The sequence below is a fragment of the Pseudorasbora parva genome, chromosome 18 (assembly GCF_024679245.1).
Source record: "Pseudorasbora parva isolate DD20220531a chromosome 18, ASM2467924v1, whole genome shotgun sequence".
In the NCBI taxonomy this organism is placed as follows: domain Eukaryota; kingdom Metazoa; phylum Chordata; class Actinopteri; order Cypriniformes; family Gobionidae; genus Pseudorasbora; species Pseudorasbora parva.
Genome location: NC_090189.1, coordinates 17,964,611 through 17,986,553, shown reverse-complemented (window position 1 = coordinate 17,986,553; position 21,943 = coordinate 17,964,611). Strand labels below are relative to the sequence as shown.

At 36.7% G+C, this 21,943-nt stretch overlaps 2 protein-coding genes across 6 annotated transcripts; one reads left to right on the top strand and one right to left on the bottom strand.

Moving 5' to 3' along the window:
• The first annotated feature begins 2,568 nt into the window (after positions 1 to 2,568).
• Positions 2,569 to 18,277, top strand: med15 (mediator complex subunit 15). 4 transcript variants are annotated; one of them, XM_067424326.1, is made up of 18 exons: positions 2,569 to 2,724; positions 3,647 to 3,734; positions 3,840 to 3,891; positions 3,987 to 4,001; positions 4,106 to 4,273; positions 4,372 to 4,625; positions 9,721 to 10,221; positions 10,387 to 10,578; positions 13,413 to 13,520; positions 13,954 to 14,072; positions 14,170 to 14,303; positions 15,901 to 16,035; positions 16,119 to 16,182; positions 16,264 to 16,330; positions 16,432 to 16,592; positions 17,150 to 17,316; positions 17,734 to 17,832; positions 17,962 to 18,277. In XM_067424326.1, exons 1-18 carry the CDS (start codon positions 2,657 to 2,659, stop codon positions 18,096 to 18,098), a joined length of 2,529 nt encoding a protein of 842 aa, XP_067280427.1. In that variant the 5' UTR covers positions 2,569 to 2,656; the 3' UTR covers positions 18,099 to 18,277. The 4 variants fall into 4 exon arrangements, with proteins under 4 accessions (XP_067280427.1, XP_067280426.1, XP_067280425.1 ...); XM_067424325.1 differs by having other exon boundaries at positions 3,987 to 4,010; positions 10,390 to 10,578; XM_067424324.1 differs by having other exon boundaries at positions 3,987 to 4,010.
• Positions 18,278 to 18,309: 32 nt separating this feature from the next.
• On the bottom strand, positions 18,310 to 21,837 carry si:ch211-222n4.2 (uncharacterized protein LOC101885505 homolog). 2 transcript variants are annotated; one of them, XM_067424333.1, is made up of 7 exons: positions 21,537 to 21,837; positions 19,970 to 20,017; positions 19,742 to 19,853; positions 19,428 to 19,647; positions 19,252 to 19,352; positions 18,568 to 18,624; positions 18,310 to 18,466 (listed from the first exon to the last, which is right to left on the bottom strand). In XM_067424333.1, the coding sequence occupies exons 1-7, from the start codon at positions 21,649 to 21,651 to the stop codon at positions 18,331 to 18,333; spliced, it is 789 nt and encodes a 262-aa protein (XP_067280434.1). In that variant the 5' UTR covers positions 21,652 to 21,837; the 3' UTR covers positions 18,310 to 18,330. The 2 variants fall into 2 exon arrangements, with proteins under 2 accessions (XP_067280434.1, XP_067280433.1); XM_067424332.1 differs by lacking the exon at positions 21,537 to 21,837 and having other exon boundaries at positions 18,331 to 18,466; positions 19,428 to 19,644; positions 19,742 to 21,460.
• Between the last annotated feature and the right edge of the window lie 106 nt (positions 21,838 to 21,943).

Below are 21,943 nucleotides of genomic sequence, written 5' to 3'. Positions count from 1 at the left end.
TATATTCAGGCCACATAGGCTAAGCACTTTATCACGAACCTTAGATACAAAAAATAAACAGCAATTCTACTGACATCATCTTTCTGCCATTTTCAAGGACTTTCAATTTTCTTCCTTTATTTAAGAAAAGCTCTTTTATAACATCGTGAAACTGCACTTGGCGCAATACCTGGCAACATTGTGAACTCCAATTTTGGCATTCACATTTCATAATGTCTTGCAGTTTTCTAAACCTTTCCTTGGATCAGTGGTGCAACAAATTGGTTTGACATATCAAAAGAGAAACCTTCTAACATTCCTGCAAGGTGGGAATGTGGCGCACGCGCATGCACACACACACACACACACCCCAAGTGTGCAAAATGTAGGTCAGAGGCCCTAGTCAAAAAGCTTTTATGAACTGTTGCTTGTCAGACGTGTCTAGATCAAACAAAGTCAAAAATGCCTCAAACCTTGTGGGCCCGGTTTCACAAACAGGGTTTAGATTTAGCCAGGATTAGGCCTTAGTTAGATTAGGACATTTAAGTAACATTCATAAACATGCCTTTATAAACATTAAAAACAGTACTGGTTCCTTTCAAAACCAGAGGATACTGATTCATCAGTTAAACTGATGGTGTTAAACTGCTTTATTACTTCATATCCTTAAGATGTGCTCATTATTTAGGCAAGTACAAACATCAGTACAGGTTTTTTTTATAGTTTAGACTCAATTCTGACCTCATCAGTCCCCTTGGCAACTCAAAGCATAGCAGCAGTTTGTAAAGAATAGCTATACAATAGTCCAATAGCCATGTTACAATAATGTCAACAGGGCCCTATTGCAACATGAGGTACATTTTATTAGACATGCTGCTTATGGTATGTCAAGGCCTTGAGTTGCCTGCCATCAGCATTCAGCATTACTGATTATGGCCCCCAAATAAAACAAAGAAGATTCATTATTACAATAATTACAATAATTAATATTAATACAATATTACAGTAAGTAAAAATACAGTGAAAAAAAATGTTTGGGCAGGAAGCCAACATTTAACCAATGTGTGAAAATGCGGAAGTTTTTCATCTGACATGTCACCCTGTCTGCCCAATAACCACACCCCAGAGCATATCCTAACACATCTGAAAATGAAAATAAAAGTCAGTAATGCAAGGATAAAGTAGCTCTAATATTCTAAATGTTACTGCTATTTAATTCATGTTGTGTTATTATAATTTATAAAAAAGTAAAACCATAAAATACATTTTTGGCACTTGGAATAAAATAAATAAGAGAAACATTAACTTTTCTAACATTTCTCAATTTAACTTGATGTCCTAAAATAAGTAATTGCAAATACAAAACGATATTTTCACAAAACAAATTAAAAAAAAAAAAAAAAAAAAAAAAAAAAAAAGTAACAAAAATGTAACCAAAATGAAAATGGAATATATATATATATTCCATAACAACGATTATATAATTATATAACAACGATTCATGCACACATCAATAAAGAAATCAAAATAAACTTTAAGCATGACTTGAATTATGTTTTTTTCTGAGAGCAATTTGCACTATATCTTAAAATATGTCAGTGCCATTGTTTTGTCTCAAGATGCACAAGTAAACCCATGTTTGTTTCTAAGGCAGGTTTATAAAAGATTGAAATGTCCAAATTAAACTAAGGCCTAATCCTGGTTTAATTTATGCCCTGCCTGTGAAACCAGGCCTCAGAGTTTTATTTGTCACATAGGGGTTTCACAGACAAGACTAGGCCTTATAGTTTAGGGCATGGATTTTATAAATATGCCTTAGGAACAAAACAGCACTGGTATACATCTTGAGACTTCTTAAAATATGTCAGTGCAAGATGCGTTCAGTTTAAATAGCTTAAACATGAATTTTAGTCTGGATGTTTAAAACTTGTCTGTGTAACAGTTGTGATTCTAATTATTGAGGTCCAAAAGAAATTAGCCAATACATCAGTTACCAATAATTTGCTATTATTAATAGTAATAATAATAACGAATACACTTTATATTGCAGATTTGGTAGGACATACTTTGAGAATAGAAGCAGTTTTAGCCTAGCCTGGTTTAGGGAAGTCCGACTCATTTCTGAGAATCGGTTCCTTAGTTTAATTTCTGTCATGTCAAAGAACTGTTTCTGTGATTATTTTACGTAGGGCCTTTAGCCTTTCCCTATAATTATTACTATTATTATTTTTAATATTATTTTCCATTATTTTTATTATGTTTTATTTTTAATTGCCTTTATTGACATTTACTGTGTAATAGTTCAGTTTGTTACAGCTATTATTAAGCTCAAAAAGGTATAGCAGTTTAAATATATAATTTGCATTTATGTTAAAAACTGCTATACATTTTCACGTAGATTAATAAATCTAACAAGCAATTGAACGTTATACGTATAGTAAGTATATAAGTATATAAAATATATATTTCAAATAAGATTTCTTTGTATTATTTCTTTAGACTTACTCGAGAACATTTCGTTTATTCAGATTCTTAAACGAATCTTTCAGACCAGTTCTGTGAGTGGGTTCAACCGATTCCTTGAAAAGATCCGACTCAGTGGAATGATTCATTTTCAAAGCGGACAGAAATCGCTAACTGAAAGCAGCTTGTTCAACGTTGTTCATCAACAACAGTTATGGATGTCCCAGGTCCTGATAGTGATTGGAGGAGTCCAGCCTTTCGACAGAAAGTAGTGGCGCAAATGTGAGCACACAAATATATATTTTTTGTAATATCCTTATATTAAGCGCATTCTGGACGTCTCAGACTCAGCTAGCTAGTTAGCTGCTAACTAGCGGATGCTCAGGCTTGTTATCAGCTCATCTGTTAAAGAGTCGAAATGTTCAAAAATAGACTGTACGTGTATTTATATAGGATATTTATCTAATCACGGTGTTATGCTCATTAAGTGAGATTACATTTTCTGTTTAGAGTTTGTTTCGCTATGCGGTTAGCTATATAAAGTGAAGCCTCATTAAATACTAAGCAGATATGTACAAGAGAAATATGTATTCAATATATGTAAATGCACTTTAACGTTGTGGGCAAAAGAAAATCAACCTTAAATATTTTTTTCATCGCTCTAGTGATATCTTTATGCTCTTCTAATAGTTTCCCAATTGCGTCTTTTGCCAGAACTTTGAAGAAACATGTTTTGAATGGACTTTTCTGATATTGTTAAAAGGAATTTATCCCCAAACCTCTGTAGACCCATATCATTCACTTTTTATTTTGTTGTTATTCCTTGCCAAATTATACATTCATAAATATACATAAAAAAAAACTTTTTAAAGAATGATGTTATATATTTTGATTCCTTTAAAAAAAGAATTCATCAATTAATTTGCTTGTAAGACACTTATTTGATTCAATACATGTAAGAGAATACACTTTAGTTCATTTCGGAATTTCATGTATTCTTTATAACGCTCTTTGAATATTTAGTTTGTCTCTTTGCTTGTAAAAGTTTTATTCTTGTTGCAATATAAAAGCTCTTCTAATAGTGCTTATGTTCTGAGACATGGCTTAAATGATTGATCGTGTCCGTGAACAACAGGTTACATTTCTTGTTTGTCCTGCATCAGTTGAGATAAAATATTCAGACTTCTGCTTTATTATATTGCAGAGATGAAGCCATGAGAAAAGCAGGAACTGCTCACACAAAGTCCAGTACTGACATGGAGAGCCATGTTTTTATCAAAGCAAAGACCAGAGTAAGTACTACTTTTAAATGTATATGGGAACTTGCACTTTAATGGAACTGTTAGTATGTGATTTGTTAAAATATATTTCACTTTTTTTGTTGTTGCGGGAAACAGGAGGAGTATTTATCTCTGGTTGCAAGGCTGATAATTCATTTTAGAGACATTCGTAAGTAGTCAATTCACTGTTTACTAGACCATTTTTTGTCTTACTGTGTTGTTTGGATGTTGACTGTGTATTGAACAGATTGTTTTTCATTGCAGATAAAAAGTCTCAAGGTGGGCCTGGTAAATTAAAGAGCTATTTAAGATCTTACTAAGTCTACTAATTAATTGTCAGTATATTTTCTGCTCTATTTCATTGTAATCTTGTTTATTTTTAGACCCCATGAATGCCCTGCAGAATTTACCAGGAGTGGCTGGAGGTGGTCCTGGAGTTATTGGCATTGGACCACGCCCCCCTGGTGCACAAATGGGTGGTATGGGGCAAATGGGGCAAATGCAAATGGGTCAACATGCTATGCAGGGAGTTGCGGGAGGCCAGCAAGCTGGTAAATTCAATAGCTGTCAACTGATTGGAGAGACTGTGGCTTAATAATCTTATTTCAATTATCAAATTTACATACATACATTGCAATATCTACTCCAGCAGGGGCTGCCGGGCAGATGCAGATGATACAGCAGCCACAACAGCAGCAGTCCATGCAGTTCCAGCTGCAGCAACAGGCCATGCAGCCTCAGCAGCAAACAGCTATGCAGCAGAATGCCATGCAGCAGCAGCAGTTCCAGATAAGGCATATCCATCAACTTCAACAGCAACAGCAGCACCAGCAGAATCAGCAAATGCAGCATCAGAATCAGCAACAGCAGCAGGCCCAGACTCAGCAGCAACAACAGAACCAGGTAAATATATTAGGTAGAGAAACCAAAAGAATTTGAATCATATTCATTGTAGAGGGTGTCACAGGAGTGGATTTTCAAACATCTCCCATCCCACTTCCACCAAAAAAATCACGTCCCATCCCAATCACACAAAAAAACTCGGGGAAAATCCCATCCCAAATCCAGAAGAATGACTCCTGGAATCGGTCGCAGTAAAAAAATTCAGTACAGATCACAGCAACTATCCAAAATATAGTTTTTGTTATTTTATTGAACTGAAAGCCCGCTTAAAGAATGCGTGCACATAAAATACCATGTAAATCATCTATGCAAACACAGGCATGCACACACACAGGCATGCACAAATGTCTTGGAGCTGGCGTATAGCACTTTCACGCCATCTTTTTAGTTAATTCAGACTGCCCAGAAATGGGGGTTGAAGTATCGTTTTCTAACACTAGTCATTGCAGCGAGGCTTTCATGTTCAACTCCATTTTGATTATGATATCAGCAGCTTTGGGAAGCCTCCTTCTCTTATATTATTGGTGGTTGGCATTGGCATACCAACTTACCACCACCAGCTGTTACGGATGTGGAGCACATCATTCACATCACCAGTCACACCAAAGCGAAATGGAGAGTATGAAGAGATAGGGCAACTACAATTGAGTTCAAATGTTAAATATATTGTTCATTTATATAAAGTAAACGTTATATTTGTGTAGTTATATAGTTGGTATCATAGTGTTATTACGATTCCCCTTCCTGCCCACTCCCGCTGAAATATTTTCCTCTTCCATCCCAATCACATGATTTAATAGTGATTTTGTTTCTCATCCCACGGATTCCCTAAAAAATGGCAGCGTCAGCCTCTAATTCGTTGGTTTAATTTGTGTATCAAATACATATTTCCTTCAGTAATTTTCATGCTTAAAGGGTTAGTTCACCCAAAAATGAAAATTGTCATTAATTACTCACCCTCGTGTCGTTCCCAACCCCTCCATAGACAGCATTTTAATTACCACTTTCAAGGCTCAGAAATGTTAACAATCTCTTCTCGTCTGTGCCAGTCTCCTACGTTGTTGGCGTAGTAAATACATTGCAGCACTTTTGAAGCGGTAAGTCAGAATCAAGGGGGTAATCTAGCACTCGGGAAGCGTTCCACCCATAGGGACGGCCATTGCTAACCAAGCCATCACCTGCTGTTAGTATCCCATTGACTCCCATTCATTTTTGAGTCACTTTGACAGTGAATAACTTTACATCTGAGACGTTTAAAGACTCCATTTGTCCATTGTTTATTTCTAAAGAAACACGACAATGCATAAAAGGCTCCATTACCTTGTATCTTACACTATCGCCCAGGAGAAGCTGTTTTTGTAAAAATAGGCTAACGATTGCGTCATAGCCAACGCGACTCTGTCGCACAGTTGAAAAATTACCGTATAAACAGGAGGAGACGCTCAGAAACAATCTTTTACTGTCTATGAGGCAGTCGGGGGGACGTGGAAACATAAAGTCTGATAAAGTCAAGGGAGAAGAATGGGGAGAAGCCAATAGTGAGCCAAAAGCAACGGGAGAAAATATTTAAACAACGTGATTCAGCTTTCACTTTCCACAACTACTAGAAGACCTACAGCTGTCAGACAGGTTGCTTACGTCACATCTACGTCGTCAAGCTCAGTCTGAGCCTGCGCAGTTCGCTCAGCCATCAGGAAGTGAGTGCCTCTGATTGGCCTCATTTTTCCGCCGTTGAAGTCAATGGGATAGCTCTGTCCTTTAATTTACTTTATGGTCAAAATGCTGGTTTAAGGTTACTTTTATCATGCAAACTACCTATATACAGCACGTTATAGGCATGTTTTTGGGACAGAGGGGAACACGGGTCGCATTCACAGCAAATACATGCTGCCCATCATAAATCAAAGTACGAGACAGACGGAGAACAACACCGGAAAAGGTGACAGAATGGATACTCGTCTGTATTTGCAGTACACAAGACGCGGTTCAGCTGCGCGCGACAAACACTGTCAGTGTGAAATCAAAATGGGCGTGTCCTTCTCCGTACTGCTTGCGTGTTCTGTGTGAAAACGGTGTTACCATTGGACGGTGCTGTTCATATGAGCTAGCCAATGGTGAGCCTGCGTTCTGCTGTAGAACTCGGAAGAGCTGCACTGTTTACACTACCTCAACAGTGTAGGAGACTGACGCAGATGAGAAGAAATGTTTAAATAAGGTCTTTATTTATTTTATTTTTTTTGCGCTCATAACATAAAGTTGAACTAGGACTATTTTAACAATGTCTTTTGTACTTTTCTGGGCCTTGAAAGTAGTAATTACATTGCTGTTTATGGAGGGGTCAGAGAGCTCTCCAATTTCATCAAAAATATCTTAATTTGTGTTGAGAAGATGAACAAAGGTCTTACGGGTTTGGAACAACATGAGGGTGAGTAACTATTGACCGAATTTTCATTTTTGAGTGAACTAATTTGAGTGAACTAATGCCTGTTAAAATGTATTGTACAAGCTTTATAATAGCACAGTGCATATTTAGAGCTGCTTCAGAAGGAGCAAGTAAAAGATAATTTTACTTGCCCAACTGAACAAGCTGATTAAAACACCAATAACAAAAAATAACTAGCAAATCACCAAAATGCAAGAATGATTCTGCATTGATTTTGTGTAAATGGCGATCAATAGTGGAAAATATTATGTATAACTGAACTGACAATAACAATGCTGCACTGTTGACACTCGCGCAGCTTCTCGAGGAAAAATTTAAAGGATTACTTCAGTGATCAGCATATGGCTTTCTATCAGTAGAAACCCTGGAGTATATTCAAATGATCGTCCCCAAGTGGCCTCGTAGGGCAGCGAAGCATTCTGGGAATTGTTAACCTTTCATCCCCATGAGACAAAAATACATTTTCTGTCTTCTCTCAGTATAGAAAGCACCAAATTAAAAAATAATTTCACATTGTTATTATTAATGACCCAGTTTAAATACAGATTCATCTTCCCAGCGCTGAAGTACCCCTTTAAATGAATGAGTGCCGCTCACACAGAGAAACTGCGGTAAACATTCAAACGGTGAAGTTTTTATATTTATAACATGATACACTCAAACATCACACAACCAAGTGGGCTGTTTTCCTGAATGCCACCACCACTGAAAATGATACTGATTTTATATGACAATTCCGTAAACCGTTATTAACATAAATAACTTGCATTTTAGATGCAATATTAACTGTTTTTGTGTTATTTCTGCAGCGAAAATAGTTCCAAACAAAGATTCCAAGCAACAAAGTTCCAAACAGCAGAACCATAAAGCATCTCACAGCAACAGTGCGTTACTGAATGATTCAGTGCTTGAATCAATCGGTTAAATCAAAGATTCAATGACCTGTTTGTAAACGACTGCTTCATTCTTGAATGAATTAGCCGTTTGAATGAATCGTATTAATTATTATAAGACTTACTGGTGGTTTAGTTTCATGTTTAAACATACTTTCCAACATTTCTTATTTTTTAAAATACAAATCTCATAACATTATTTAATGCAGTTGTATTTTTTCAGTGTAAATTTAATTTGATTGGTAACAGCCCTATAGTGTTTTCTTTAAAAAGACAGCAGGTTTATTAAGCTGCTGTCACTTTAAGAACGAATGCACGGATCAGATATACTGTTACACATGCATTTTAATTATCAACTGTTTACGTTCACATACACCAACTATGTTTACTAGGATACTCGCCAAGATGAGCGTTTTTTTTAACATAATTTTGTGTGAAATCGTCTGTTCAAGCGCAAGAAGATGTGAATGAGAATTCAATGCTGTATTCAAGTTCTGTCTGAGACACAGCTTTCTGGGTTGCATGCTTATGATGTTTGCGCACAGTAAACTTATTTTCCTGTAATAAAGTTGGGAACCCCTCGTCAGGGGCGACGTTACGGGGTGGGTGAGGAGTATGCCAGACATATGGGCCCAGAATGCTATAGGGGGCCTCAAATCATGACTTTTGGATTTTTTTTCCTTACATACACAAAACACGTTAACTAATAATATTGTAGTAAAATAATACTTCAATCTGTGAATTATAGAAAGTAAGAAGTGAACATGAGCAAGCTCTCTCATCACTTCATAATACAGCACATGTTAACCGCACAACAACAGCACAAATGATGGAAAGAAGCACCTCAGGAGGAGCACGTAAGCGAAAATGTAGCTTTAAAAAAAAAAAAAGCTAGGATGAAGATGTTATAAGGATGTATGTTTCCCTTACAAATCTGAATAGGCTAAACAAAATATGGAGATGATTGTTGGTCACAAATGAGAGTCGAAGTGTGTTGTGCAAGGTCTTCTGTGTGGGTGCAAAACCGAAATTGAAAAAGTTATTCTTCAGAGAAACCTTGAAATATTGTTCCTGGATTGGGTTGTGTGGGCTGGAGGTATTTATATTCCAGGGTCTCTATATTCAATCCCCAAGCTTGTTTTTATATATATATATTTTTAGGCGAACGCTATTTTAGAAGATTTTTAGAATGTTTATTTCCTTGGCGCAGCCACACAGACAGATAGGCTATGTATTGTTTATTTAGTTTCACCCTTTTTAATTAAAATATTCACAAATTTGTTTACTACCGTATGTCATGAATTGTACGATGTCTGTGAAAAGGGATGTTATACACTTTTGCATGTCTGGGCTACTGAGTGCTTAATCCACTCGCGTTTTTGCTTATCAACTTGCACACAGCAGCTATATAGGCTTAAATATTTAATTAAATTCAATAGATTTACTTTATTAATATCCTTCTCTGATACATCCAGTCTGCTCTCTCTTTGCTGTGTTGTCTGTCTTTGATTCTTTGACAAAAGCACCTTACTATAAAACTATATGTGGTTATCAGTTGTTGGTATCTGAGCATTTTAATGAGTAGGAAAAACACAAGGGCAGTGTCAGGCCCAGTACCGATACTGGTGGTGATGATTGGTGAAATCATAACCAAATAAAGATACTACATGATGTCACGACATCACGTCGTATGATACTACATTTATATGTAGTAAATTTGCTCATTGTGTATTTATTCTTTGAATGGCTTTAAATCTAGTTGCACCAAACCAGAATGCTGCAGCAGCAGTTGCAACAACAACAACAACAACACCAACAGCAACAACAACAACAACACCAACAACAACAACACCAACAACAACAACTGGCCCAAGCCCAGGCCCAGGCTCAAGCCCAGGCGCAAGCACAGGCTCAAGCCCAGGCCCAGGCTCAGGCCCAAGCTCAAGCTCAGGCCCAAGCTCAGGCCCAAGCTCAAGCCCAAGCACAGGCCCAGGCCCAGGCCCAGGCTCAGGCTCAAGCACAGGCCCAGGCCCAAGCCCAGAGTATCCAGCAAATGCAGCAGCTTCAAGCCCAGGTTCAGGCTCAGGTCCAAGCACAAGGTCAAGCCCAGGTACAGAATCAGGGAGTGACGGGTCAGATGCCCTCTCACTCACAACAGCAAGTCTTGGTGTCCCAGTCATTACCACAAATGGCTCCAGGACAGCATCAACAAATCAGCCAGCAGCAGGCGCAACACCTGAAGCTCCAGCAAGTAATGCAGGTAAAGATCCGCTGCCCTAACAGAATTTCTCATAATGCAAAATCCATAATAACCATTTTAAGTCTCTGTTCACACCTGTCTACAAGTGGTCAGGAGAGGCAAACAAGCTGCATATTACACCAGCTAGTCTCAGTGTCTTTCGTTTCTTTGTTTGCTTCATTCAAGCAGGCAAGAGTATTGCAGCAGCAGCAGCAGCAACAGCACCAGCAGCAACAACAACAACAACAACAACAACAACAGCAGCAGCAGCAGCAGCAGCAACAACAACAACAACAGCAGCAGCAGCAGCAGCAGCAGCAACAACAACAGCAGCAGCAGGTTCAACAGGCGACCCAGCTCACAGCTGTCTCTGGCCAGGTAAGCTTAGTGCAAGGATTGAGATAAGAAACTGAGTGTGGAGTGATTGCATGCTACGGATCAATACTTTCTTTTGGACGTCAGAACTGTGTATTCGTTGCCAGGTGGTGGGCTGTAATGTAATGCACAATGTCTAAATAACAACGGAAGGATTAAACATCTGTATTTTTCTTGTCAATAGAGGTTTAGTCGTGGGCCACAGCGGTGGGCCTTACTCTCCAATCACTGCTGAATGTGTCAAATAAGCCACTGACATTTTCACCAGTGTCAGGAAAGCTTCTTTGCAAGTTGCTTGACAAACTACAAGCTACTCATAACTAGCAAGCACCACTCTTACTATTACTATTCTTGGGTTTAAGGGTTTTTCCAAACCCCTAACTCATATTGTTTGTGCTATGGACATAAATGATAACACATTTGATCCATGAATACTTGCGGTACATTGAAAAGAGGAACACTGAATAATTCTATGTAATGTATATTTGAAAATAAAATATGACAAAATAAGTATTTTTTTAAAACAGGCAACAGAACTTGGTTTTTTTAAATTATTTTTTAAATGTAAAATATATTAAGGTAACCGTTGTTAAAGTACACTACTTGTTGGGAAAAAATCTTGTAACTGGAAAAGCGGATTAAATTGTGATTCAAAAAAATCCCACTGCTGACAACATGGTTAGATCTGTAGTGTAGCCAGTTTTAGTTAATAAATGCCCAGCACTTCTTCCTACGGCTGCATTCTGTAGACTCTTTCTGCTTTATTTGTCAGCACTTTCCATCGGCAGGTATTACGGTAGTTATTAATGATAAACCATACGATCAACTAGATTTCTGTTTTACTTTTTTAAATACATTTAGTCAGATCTCTCCCTCAAGAGTGTCCCTCTCATCTGCAAGCATTTGGTGGATACATTTTGCTTTGTTGCTTTTATTCACCTTTTCCCATCTGTGTGGCCCTAGTTAATGCTAAAGCCAGAGATGGAAATCTCTATTCTGTTGCAGAGCTGTGAAATCCAGCAGCGCAGTCAGTTTAAGTTTGAGTAGCGTTAGTTTTTAATCTCATTTGCATTATGCGTGTTTGTGCAGCTACCAGCCTGACTGCATGCTTGCTGTTTTTAACCCACTAGCCCTTTCTGCATGCGTTCCTTTTTAGGTTAGCCTGCACAAAGGTGTATAAATTAGTTTGCCATGATTGTTAACATACTGATATTTTTCTTTGAGCCTTTAAATTATTTCCTTAATGCGTTTCAAGGGTTGCATTGCCGCCGCCCATCTTTTGATGAGAGCTCCCCTCTAAAAGCTATTAGCTAATGGCAAGCTCAACCACAGCTTAAATTTAGAGTCAAAAGGCTTGTTGGAGATGCAAAAGTACGCATTGCATCTTTCCTTGCCTTGCATGATTCTGGTACATGAAAACAGAGCATGAAATCCATTGGCCTGTGGCTTGCCTTGTCTTGACAACCAGTGTCGTTAAATGAATATTCTGGGTTCAATACAATTTAAGAACAAATAGCGTCATTTTGATTACTACACATTACTGTGAGCTGTTTACAGCAAAAGTATTTATTTTTGTTGTTGAGGATTTAAATGCAAAAATATGAAGACATTTCAGTCATTTTGTAAAAGCACTTATTTTTATCTAGGATTATCTTTTGTTAAATCTTTTTTATTATTTGAGCTGTACATTTTTATTTGCCGTTTTAGAGGTTACTTTGTCATGGCAATGAAATTGGAAAATTGGAGAACTTTATACAGAACAGTTAGTAAACGGCTTTTTAACTTGCTTTTAAATGGATAGTTTCCCCAAAAAGGAAATTTACCCCATGATTTACTCACCCTCAAGCCATACTAGGTGTATATGATAATCTTCTTCCAGACAAACACAACCAGATTTATATTTAAAAAAAATATCCTGGCTCTTCAAAGCTTTATAATGGCAGTGAATAATAAGAAAGTCAAAATAGTGCATACATCCATTCTAAAAGTAATCCATTTGACTTGGAGTTGAGGGTGTTAGGCCTTCTGAAGTGAAGCAATGTGTTTTAAAAAATAAATCAATAAATCAATATTTAAAACTTTATAGCCTAGAATATCTAGCTTCCGTCAAATGACCGTATGCATGTCTACTTGCTGCAAAAGAGTAACTTGTAACCTGGCGCGTGACACAATGAAGAACACGGAAGGGCGGCGCATGGAACAAAATAAAACACCGGTCACGAATTAGAAGTCTAAAACAAGACTTTTTAAAGGGAAATGTCGGAGGATTTAGATAAAAGAGAAAAGGAGTTTGAGTTTGTTTTTAATATAAATCTGATCGCGTTCATCTGAAAGTCATGTACACCTAGGATGGCCTGAGGGTGAGTAAATTATGGAATAATTTTTATTTTTGGGAGAAATTATCTCTCTAAGGCACATTTTCTACATCTTAAATCTGGCTGTAGTACTGAAACGAAACGTCGCCTCCTTTCACTTCTATTGTAACCGGCTTATTGTATCCCAGATTTTTGCTTCTTTTAAAGTCCTTTTAAAATAACCTTTTTAGTAGCTGTCAATATAGTGTTGTTGTTTAAGCTTTACTTGCATTAAACCCAGGATATTCCATTTATGAGCTCTTGGAATGACAGGAAGCTCACTACTGCCATGCTGGCACGTCTTTTATTTTTGGATGGCTTCGTTTTGCATAATTGAATGTGACTTTATGTGCATCTGTGCTTGCAAACCTATCAAATCTATTTCTGTTTGCATTCTTGCATGTGCTTTCTCATGTCCGCTGATGCACTGCATTTATTGTTTTGCTTGTGACATGTCTGTTGTCCCCTCTGTCCTCCTCAAAGATGATGCACCGTCCTGGGATGCAAATTCCACCCCGGTTGCCCCGCGCCACCCCGAACTCTGCCATTCCTCAAAACCCCGCTGCCATTGGAGGACAGCAAATGCCACAGGTATTTACCGCAGGGCTGAGTGCAGGGTCTCAGCGCTGCAACCCAGTGGGTGCGTACGTCTGTGGCTTTACACTAGAGCGAAAGCTGTCCATAATCCACACTCATCTGCCTCCCTTTACCCCCCACTCCCACCTCAATCAGAAACATTTAGTCAGAAATTACCCAGAAGCACTTAGGCAAGTGAAACTGAAATGAAAACGTGTGTGGCACAGGTAAGTGGAGTGGATTTTGTTAGTGAGGAAGCCAATAAGAAGCACATATCTACTGGTTAAACAGCGCCATCTACTGGTGCTCTACAGTCAAAGCGAGCTGATCTTGACTATTTCTGTTATCTCTAGGTTACTGGCTTCACAAGTGCTGTGCCCGCTCTCCTCCACTCACTGATTTACTTTGAACCCATTTTCATTTTCCCTTTCTCCTAACTTCTTTAAAGGGTCAGCAAATGATGTCATCACCCTCCCCAGTTCAGGTGCAGACGCCCCAGTCGATGCCACCTCCGCCGCAGCCTCAGCCATCCCCCCAGCCTCCTTCCTCTCAGCCCAACTCTGTCAGGTATAGTAAAATAGTAAACATTCTCTCCAATATGTATAAACCTGCATAAAGGTTGATGCATGTATAAAGGTTAATGCAACCTTTTTTTTGCCTCTAGCTCTGGTCCGACCCCATCTCCAGGAGGTTTCCAACCCAGTCCTTCTCCCCAGCCATCCCATAGTCCTGCCTCTTCACGGACTCCCCAGAGTTACCCCCTCCAGGTACCTTCACCTGGACCACTGAATACACCAGGTACATAGAAGATTTCCTGTTATACATGTGTATATATGTGTGTGTGTGTGTGTGTGTGTTTATGTATGTATGTTACCCTGGACTACAACACAGGTCATAAGTCACACGGGTATATTTGTGGCAATTGCCAACTTTGTATGGGTCAAAATAATCTACTGTAAATATATACAAAAATATATTATTACTAGTAATATGCATTGCGAAGGACTTCATTTAAACTTAATGGGGATTTTCTCAGTATAATTTTTTTTTTTTTGCAGCCTCAGATTCCAGATATCGACCAAATATTGTCCTATCCTAACAGGACTTTTCCTTTCCTTTCAGCTTTTAGATGATGTATACATCTTAAATATAAAAACAGTACCCTCATGACTGGTTTTGTGGTCCAGGGTGATATAATTTAAAAAATGTATTACAGATAATGTGTATATAAAATATATAAACTACCGGTCAAAAGTTTTAGAATGGTACGATTTTTTAAAATGTTTTTAAAGAAGTCTCTTCTGTTCACAAAGGCTGCATTAATGTTATTAGAAATACAAAAAAGCTGCAATCTTGTGAAATATTATTCAAATATAAAATAATTACTTTCTATTTGAATGTATTTTATAATGTAATTTATTCCTGTGATGCAAAGCTGAATTTTGAGCATCATTACTCCAGTCTTCAGTGTCACATAATCCTTCAGAAATAATTATAATATGATGATTTACTGCTCAAGATTTATGATTATTATCAATGTTGAAACAGTTGTGTAATTTATTTTAGGATTTTGATGAATAGGAAGTTCAAAAGAACAGCATTTATCTGAAATATAAAGCTTTTGCAACATTATAAATGTCTATACTGTCACTTGATCAATTTTCTTTTCTAAATAAATAAATCAAATTAAATTTACCAACCAAAAACATTTAAATACAATAAGTACAATGTTAGCTTTTTATTTCAGATAAATACTGTTCTAAAAACAGTAAGAATGCTAAAAAAAAATGTACACAACTGTTTCAACATTGATAATATCAATATCAATATCATGAATGTTTCTTGAGCAGTAAATCATCATTTTAGAATGATTTTTGAAGGATCATGTGACACTGAAGACTGGAGTAATGATGCTCAAAATTCACCTTTGCATCAGAGGAATAAATTAAAATGTAAAATATATTCAAATAAAAAACAGTTATTTTATATTTGAGTAATATTTCACAATATTACAGTTTTTTTTGTATTTCTAATGACATTAATGCAGCCTTGGTGAGCAGAAGAGACTTCTTTAAAAACTAACAATTCTTACCGTTTTAAAACTTTTGACTCGTAGTGTTAATATTTTAAATAGTTTAACTCTTTTATTTATTTTTATAATTCATTGACATTGTTAAATGTAAACTTTAGTAAATCTCAAAATGAATATGCATTTTTAGTACTAAAGATTATAATCTTGGGATACCTACATTTATTTGTAACAATCAAATGATTGATTGACTTAATTTTTGTTTTATTTTTAATTTAATTAGATATTTTCTGCCAGATAATGGTTATCAGCCATAACATGAAAATAATAATTTGTAATAATAAACCGTATTTCTTTGGATTACAGGCAATCCAAACTCTGTGATGAGTCCAGCAGGGGCCTCACAGTCTGAAGACCAGCTTTACATGGATAAACTGAAGCAACTGTCAAAATATATTGAGCCGCTACGCAGGATGATTAACAAAATAGACAAAAATGAAGGTACTGAAGACTTTTTCTCTTTTGGTGCCGATTACTTTTTTTCTTTGATTTTAGTGCTCAGGCTTTATGTTTGTTCTTTACAGACAGGAAGAAGGATTTGAGCAAAATGAAAAGTTTGCTTAACATTTTGACTGATCCAAACACAAGGTAAGAATGCAGGCACTGAACAGTCTCTAGTGCTGATTTTTGGATTGTGATTAAGGTTGCATTACTACTGTCTTCCACTAGGTGTCCACTTAAAACACTACAGAAGTGTGAAATAGCATTGGAGAAACTAAAGAATGACATGGCAGTGGTGAGTAAAAATTTTTCAAGATCGAAGTCAAAGTTAAGTTGTGATGTTCTTTTAAAAGCAGTAACAGATTTCTACAGTGACCTCTTGTCTTTTGTTTCCAGCCGACTCCTCCACCTCCCCCAGTGCCCTGTACAAAAAAGCAGTACCTGTGCCAGCCGCTGCTGGATGCTGTCTTGGCCAACATCCGCTCCCCGGTTTTCAACCATTCACTTTACCGCACATTTGCTCCTGCTATGACCGCGATTCATGGACCCCCAATCACGTAAGATCAACAGCCAAAATATATATATTTTTTATAATTTCAGGCTGGTTCCAAAGCTGCATTTATTTGATTAAAAAATACAGTAAATGGTAATATTTTGAAGTATTGTTACAATTTCATTTTTTTAAGAACCGGTAAATATATTCAAATATGTTTTAAAATGTAAATTCTTTGTGTGATGCAAAGCTAGATTTTCAGCATTATTACTCCAGTCTTCAGTGTCACATGATCCTCCAGAAATAATTTTAATATGCTGAATTGATGCTCAAGAAACATTTTATTTAACATTACTTAAAAACAAAAAACAAAGACATATACATTTTATATCACAATAGAAATATTTTTATAACAATGTACATTACCATGTAGTCGTGTGTGTGTGTGTGTAAATATTACACAAATTATCTTATTGTTAAGATTGATTTTTTTTATCATAAAAAACAGCTTCATAATAGTTATAGTTTTGCATTAAAAAAACTAAACCATTGTATGGTGTATTTACCATAAACCATTAACTTGTAAATTTACATTTTACAAAATATATTCCTTCATTACAGAGGCCCCTCAATTCCTTCCCGTAAACGGAAGCTTGAAGATGACGATCGCCAGACCATCCCCAACATACTTCAAGGGGAGGTGGCTCGACTTAATTCCAAATTCCTGGTCAATTTGGACCCGTCCTTTTGCAGCAACAATGGAACGGTGCATCTCATATGTAAACTAGGTCAGTTAAAAACTAGTGCCCACTATATGTCCTGTACATGTAACCATTCACTCTAGTGTTATACCTGTGGCAACACACTCAACAAGTATGTCTGTGATTGGCTACAATGATATAATATATCCGTCGATAAACTGATAGACAAATTTCACAGACAAATTTCAAAAGCTGCTTTCAAAAGCTACTGCGCGTATCTGTGCAAGTGCTCAATTAAGAGCATCAAATATCTTTTTTTGAAGTGATCATTTTTAGCCAATCACAGATATATGTTGAGCATATGAACACAATGGCCAATCAGAGGTGTTTGACAATCCCTTAAAAAGCGCTCGAAATGCTGGTTCTGCCACATTTTTTAAATGTCAATACCGAAGTCGGTACCCATGACAACACTAATTCCCTCCTGGCACTGTCTCTGTCTAGATGATAAAAATCTTCCCAGTGTTCCCCCTCTTCAGTTAAGCATTCCAGCTGACTATCCCGATCAGAGCCCCCACTGGGAAGATGACGGTCAGCAGTATGGTGAGTCTTTGTGCATTAATTGTCAACATGCTATCTTCGGCTGCCTTTTAAAATGCAAACCCTCTTAAGCATCAAACATATGAACTGAAGTGAACACTTCCTTACCTTCCTCTATCTGTTTTTTTTTAGAGGCCAACCCCTTCTTGCAGACTGTGCATAAGAACATGACCTCTAAACTCCTTCAGCTCCCTGACAAGCACTCGGTGACGGCACTGCTGAACACCTGGGCTCAAAGCGTAAGACAGGCTTGCCTTTCAGCTGCTTAGGTGTTTTCCCATCAGCACTAGCGGCCAGTATAATCCTTGCACCTCTATGGAATGATGGCAATATATTAATACTTTCTGTCTTTTTTATTTACATGAATAATCATCTGTTTTCTTTATTTGAGTACACTAAAGCCTTAACTGTTTGTGCATTGCTTGATCAATAAAGTCATTTAAACTGCTGTTTCAATCTGAACTCAAATACATGTAGTTATATAACCACATGACTGGTCCTTCAGCGCATAGTCCTCTGTAGACGACGTCTCTGCACAGCCTGAGTTCTCCTCTGTCTGTCTGCTATGTTGTTGTTGAGGGTCTGTTTGAGGGCTGGGAGGATCACTTTCTCGGCTTTACTAGCCTGAGACACAGGTCTGTACAGATAGTAACAGAACAATGGTTGATATCTCCAAAAATGGACTTGTTCTTGGCAGGCAGGTTAGAAATAAATATAAATTTACAAGCATTGACTTACAGTCCTCTAGGCAGTGTTTGGAAAGAAAGCTGAGGAAATGTCTCTGAATCTTCAGCTCTGCCCAAAAAAAGAAGCGAAAAAAAAGGTAAATGCTTAAAGTTCAGCTGGAGGTATCTCAGTTAAACAAACTCATATTTTTGCTCCATAACGCATAAGAAAAAACACCCATAACACAATGTAAGATTATAGGTTGAGGAATATTTACTTCATGGTTTTATTTTTTGTAATTGAATTTTAAAGAAATCATTATACAAAATTACACATTTTATTCACATTTATAATATTGCTTAAAATTGGGAAAATAAAAGGTAACACTTTATCTTACAGTATCTTACAGTATCCTTGCATGTACTTACCATAGTAATAACAGTAAATTATAATTACATGCAACTAAACCTAATCCTACCCTAATAAGTACAATAAATATTAGTAAATATTACTCATTCTTAAATAATTGCACTGTAACAATGACATCATAATATAGTGTAAACACACCACGTGCCTGTATATATGTATATATAGCAGTAAAAAAATGTCAGTACATGAATACAATAAATACATTGTACCTAACTTTTTTATATGTAAGTACAGTTAAAGACACCTAATATAAAGTGAGACCTATATTTTCTATATTAACACAATTAACAGCTATTTACATTATATGAAATGTGATAAAGAAATTACCTTTTACCATCAGCAAGATAAGCCTTGGTCAAAATGTAATTCTCTGCAGTGATTTTCTTGTTGAACACAATGTCTTTGAGAACAGCCTTCACACGTAGGATCTGAGAGGTGACATGTTAAAATGCATTATATAATCATTCTTGTGTATTGAGCTAGATTGAGAAACATGATCTCACCTCCTGGGACTGCAGGCTATTAGCGCTGTACAGTTGGCGTATGATGACCTCACATTCCTGTAGGGTGGGAGGTCGAGGGGCCTGAGATGGACTACACTGGATCATTAGAGGCTGAAGAGAAGTGATGAACCCTGCTTTGGCTTCTGAAGGACCTTCTATTCCGTTTGCTGTGAGGGTCCCTGAAGAATTGGATCTTGTTTGTCTATATTTTAAAGAACTGCTGTAGGTATTAGAAGAATGTTACTAATGTATGTATACCCCTTATTCAATATTTATAATAATTATTATATCAAATAAATAATATTTGTGAGCACCTGATGTCTGTGCTTTGTGATGACCAGATGTCCAGAGTTTGTTCCAGATAATTCTTTCTATCTTTCTGGAATTTGTTGCTTTCTGTATGATGCCTCTGGATACAGCTGGATCCTGTCATGGAATTTTTGTGAAGCAAGTTTTTTAGTAAACGCAGTAAATGTATCAATATATTTGTCATTCGGTTTTGATTGAAAAAAATGTGAGAGAGAACAGAAGTGTCACTTAACCTTTATTGCTTGACTTTGGAGGCTCCATTATCAGATTATACTGCAAATCTGTAGCGACATTAGACAACAAATACAGAATGACGAATTATGTTATATATATCCAATTTAATTAATGTATGATTTGTGTAGGAAAACAAGGCCTAAATATCACACGCTTTAATTCCACAGAATATATTCATTTTTGAAAGTCCTTAAAAATCTACAACCAAAAAGTTATTGAAAATTGTTACTTTGCCCAGGAAAAAGGCACAATGTTCTTAACATGCAGTCCCTTTTGTGACAACATGCCCCATTATATTGCAAAAGTTGTTCAAATGTTTGTAATCTGTTAAAATCAGATCTTCACTGATGCTGACTGAAGAATATGTTTTTATTTTTAACACTAATATCTATAGCCTTATGGTGTAATTTAGTGGCATTCCGCAAAAATAAACAGTAAAACAACATTTGTGAAAATATCAAAATAACATTGAAAGTGAATTAAATGTTTTTAATTGATTTTGACTCGAATGTGATCAAATGTGAAGTGAATTTAATGTGAATAGGATGTGAACTAAAAGTGAATTGAATGTGAACTCAACTGAATGTGATGTGAATCAAATATGAATTTAATGTGAACTGAATCAAATAGGAATGGAATTGAATGTTCATGGAAATGTGAATCGAATGTTAATTGAATGTCTGTTTTATGGTTTTACCCAACATAAAACAATAATGAACATTAGGCTATACAATTACTGATGAAACGCATAACCTGTACAAACCTGACATTTTTGCAGAATACCCCATATAGTTGTGTTCATTGTTAACTCGCGAGCAAAAACAATGAAATGTTTTTGCAATGAAATGCAAAAATGATTTTTCCTTTACCCATTTGATGTTAGCAAAATACCTTTGGCTTTACATTTCGATTCAAACCAATCTCCTTTTGACAGTCAGAAACAAAACACCAAAACGTTTGTCTGTGTAAACTGATCCTTTGCCACCCACAGCGGTTACAAACGCCATTCTTTCATTTTCTTCTTTCAGCAGCTCGACGTCACCAGGCAACCTGTACTAAAGTATAACTCTGACACCCCTGGCACTGACAGAAGCTTCCCGTCCTCTATAAATATACACTTCAACTGAAGGTGAACATTCTATCATCATTTTCTCGCCCTGGTGTTGTCCTAAACATGCATGCATGACTTTCTTACACAGAGAAAAAAAAAAGATGATTACAGCCTCAGTCTCCACTCACTTCATTGCAACTTTCCTGAAGGTGAAAGTGAATGGTGACTGATGCTGTCATTCCAGCTGACATATTTCACAAGAAAATCATACAGGTTTTGACAAGAGAGTGAGTAAATTATGACAGAATTGGTTTAACTATCCCTTCAACAACTTACAGGGAAGCAGAGATTATAGCAACACAGGCATCAATTATATGTTCTGGTCACATTTTCAATAAAGTAACTTATGTAATGTTACATTTTGTTGTATGTGTGCGAACAAGTTTGATGTCACACATGCATTCATGAAAAGGCCATTACTGTGATAAAGAGAAGGAAATGTAACTTAAAATTACCTTTATTTTGCCGTTTTAAATGATCTATTTCACCATGTAATTTCTCCAGAGTTTCTCTGTGCTGCTTTTGTAAGAAGTCAATATTCCTCCGCAGCGAGTCGACTCGCGTATCCATTTCGCTGTGAAACAAATTCGATTCCCGCAGATATTTACGTCACATGCGTCTAATCATGCAGATGACGTTTCACTGCCATGTTGCGTCATAAATCATGTTCCACACACACAATAAACCTGCAAGTGCCAATACATGTAGTCACAGATGGTAAAAACTACACTCCTCTCTCACTGGAACGTTTAATCTTGAAGTGGCTGCTATGGTAACAACACTACTTCCTCCAAAACAGCTGGGAAATAACAGATTTAACAGTCATTGCATTACTTCTTGGTGTGAAATTACATGGAGATCT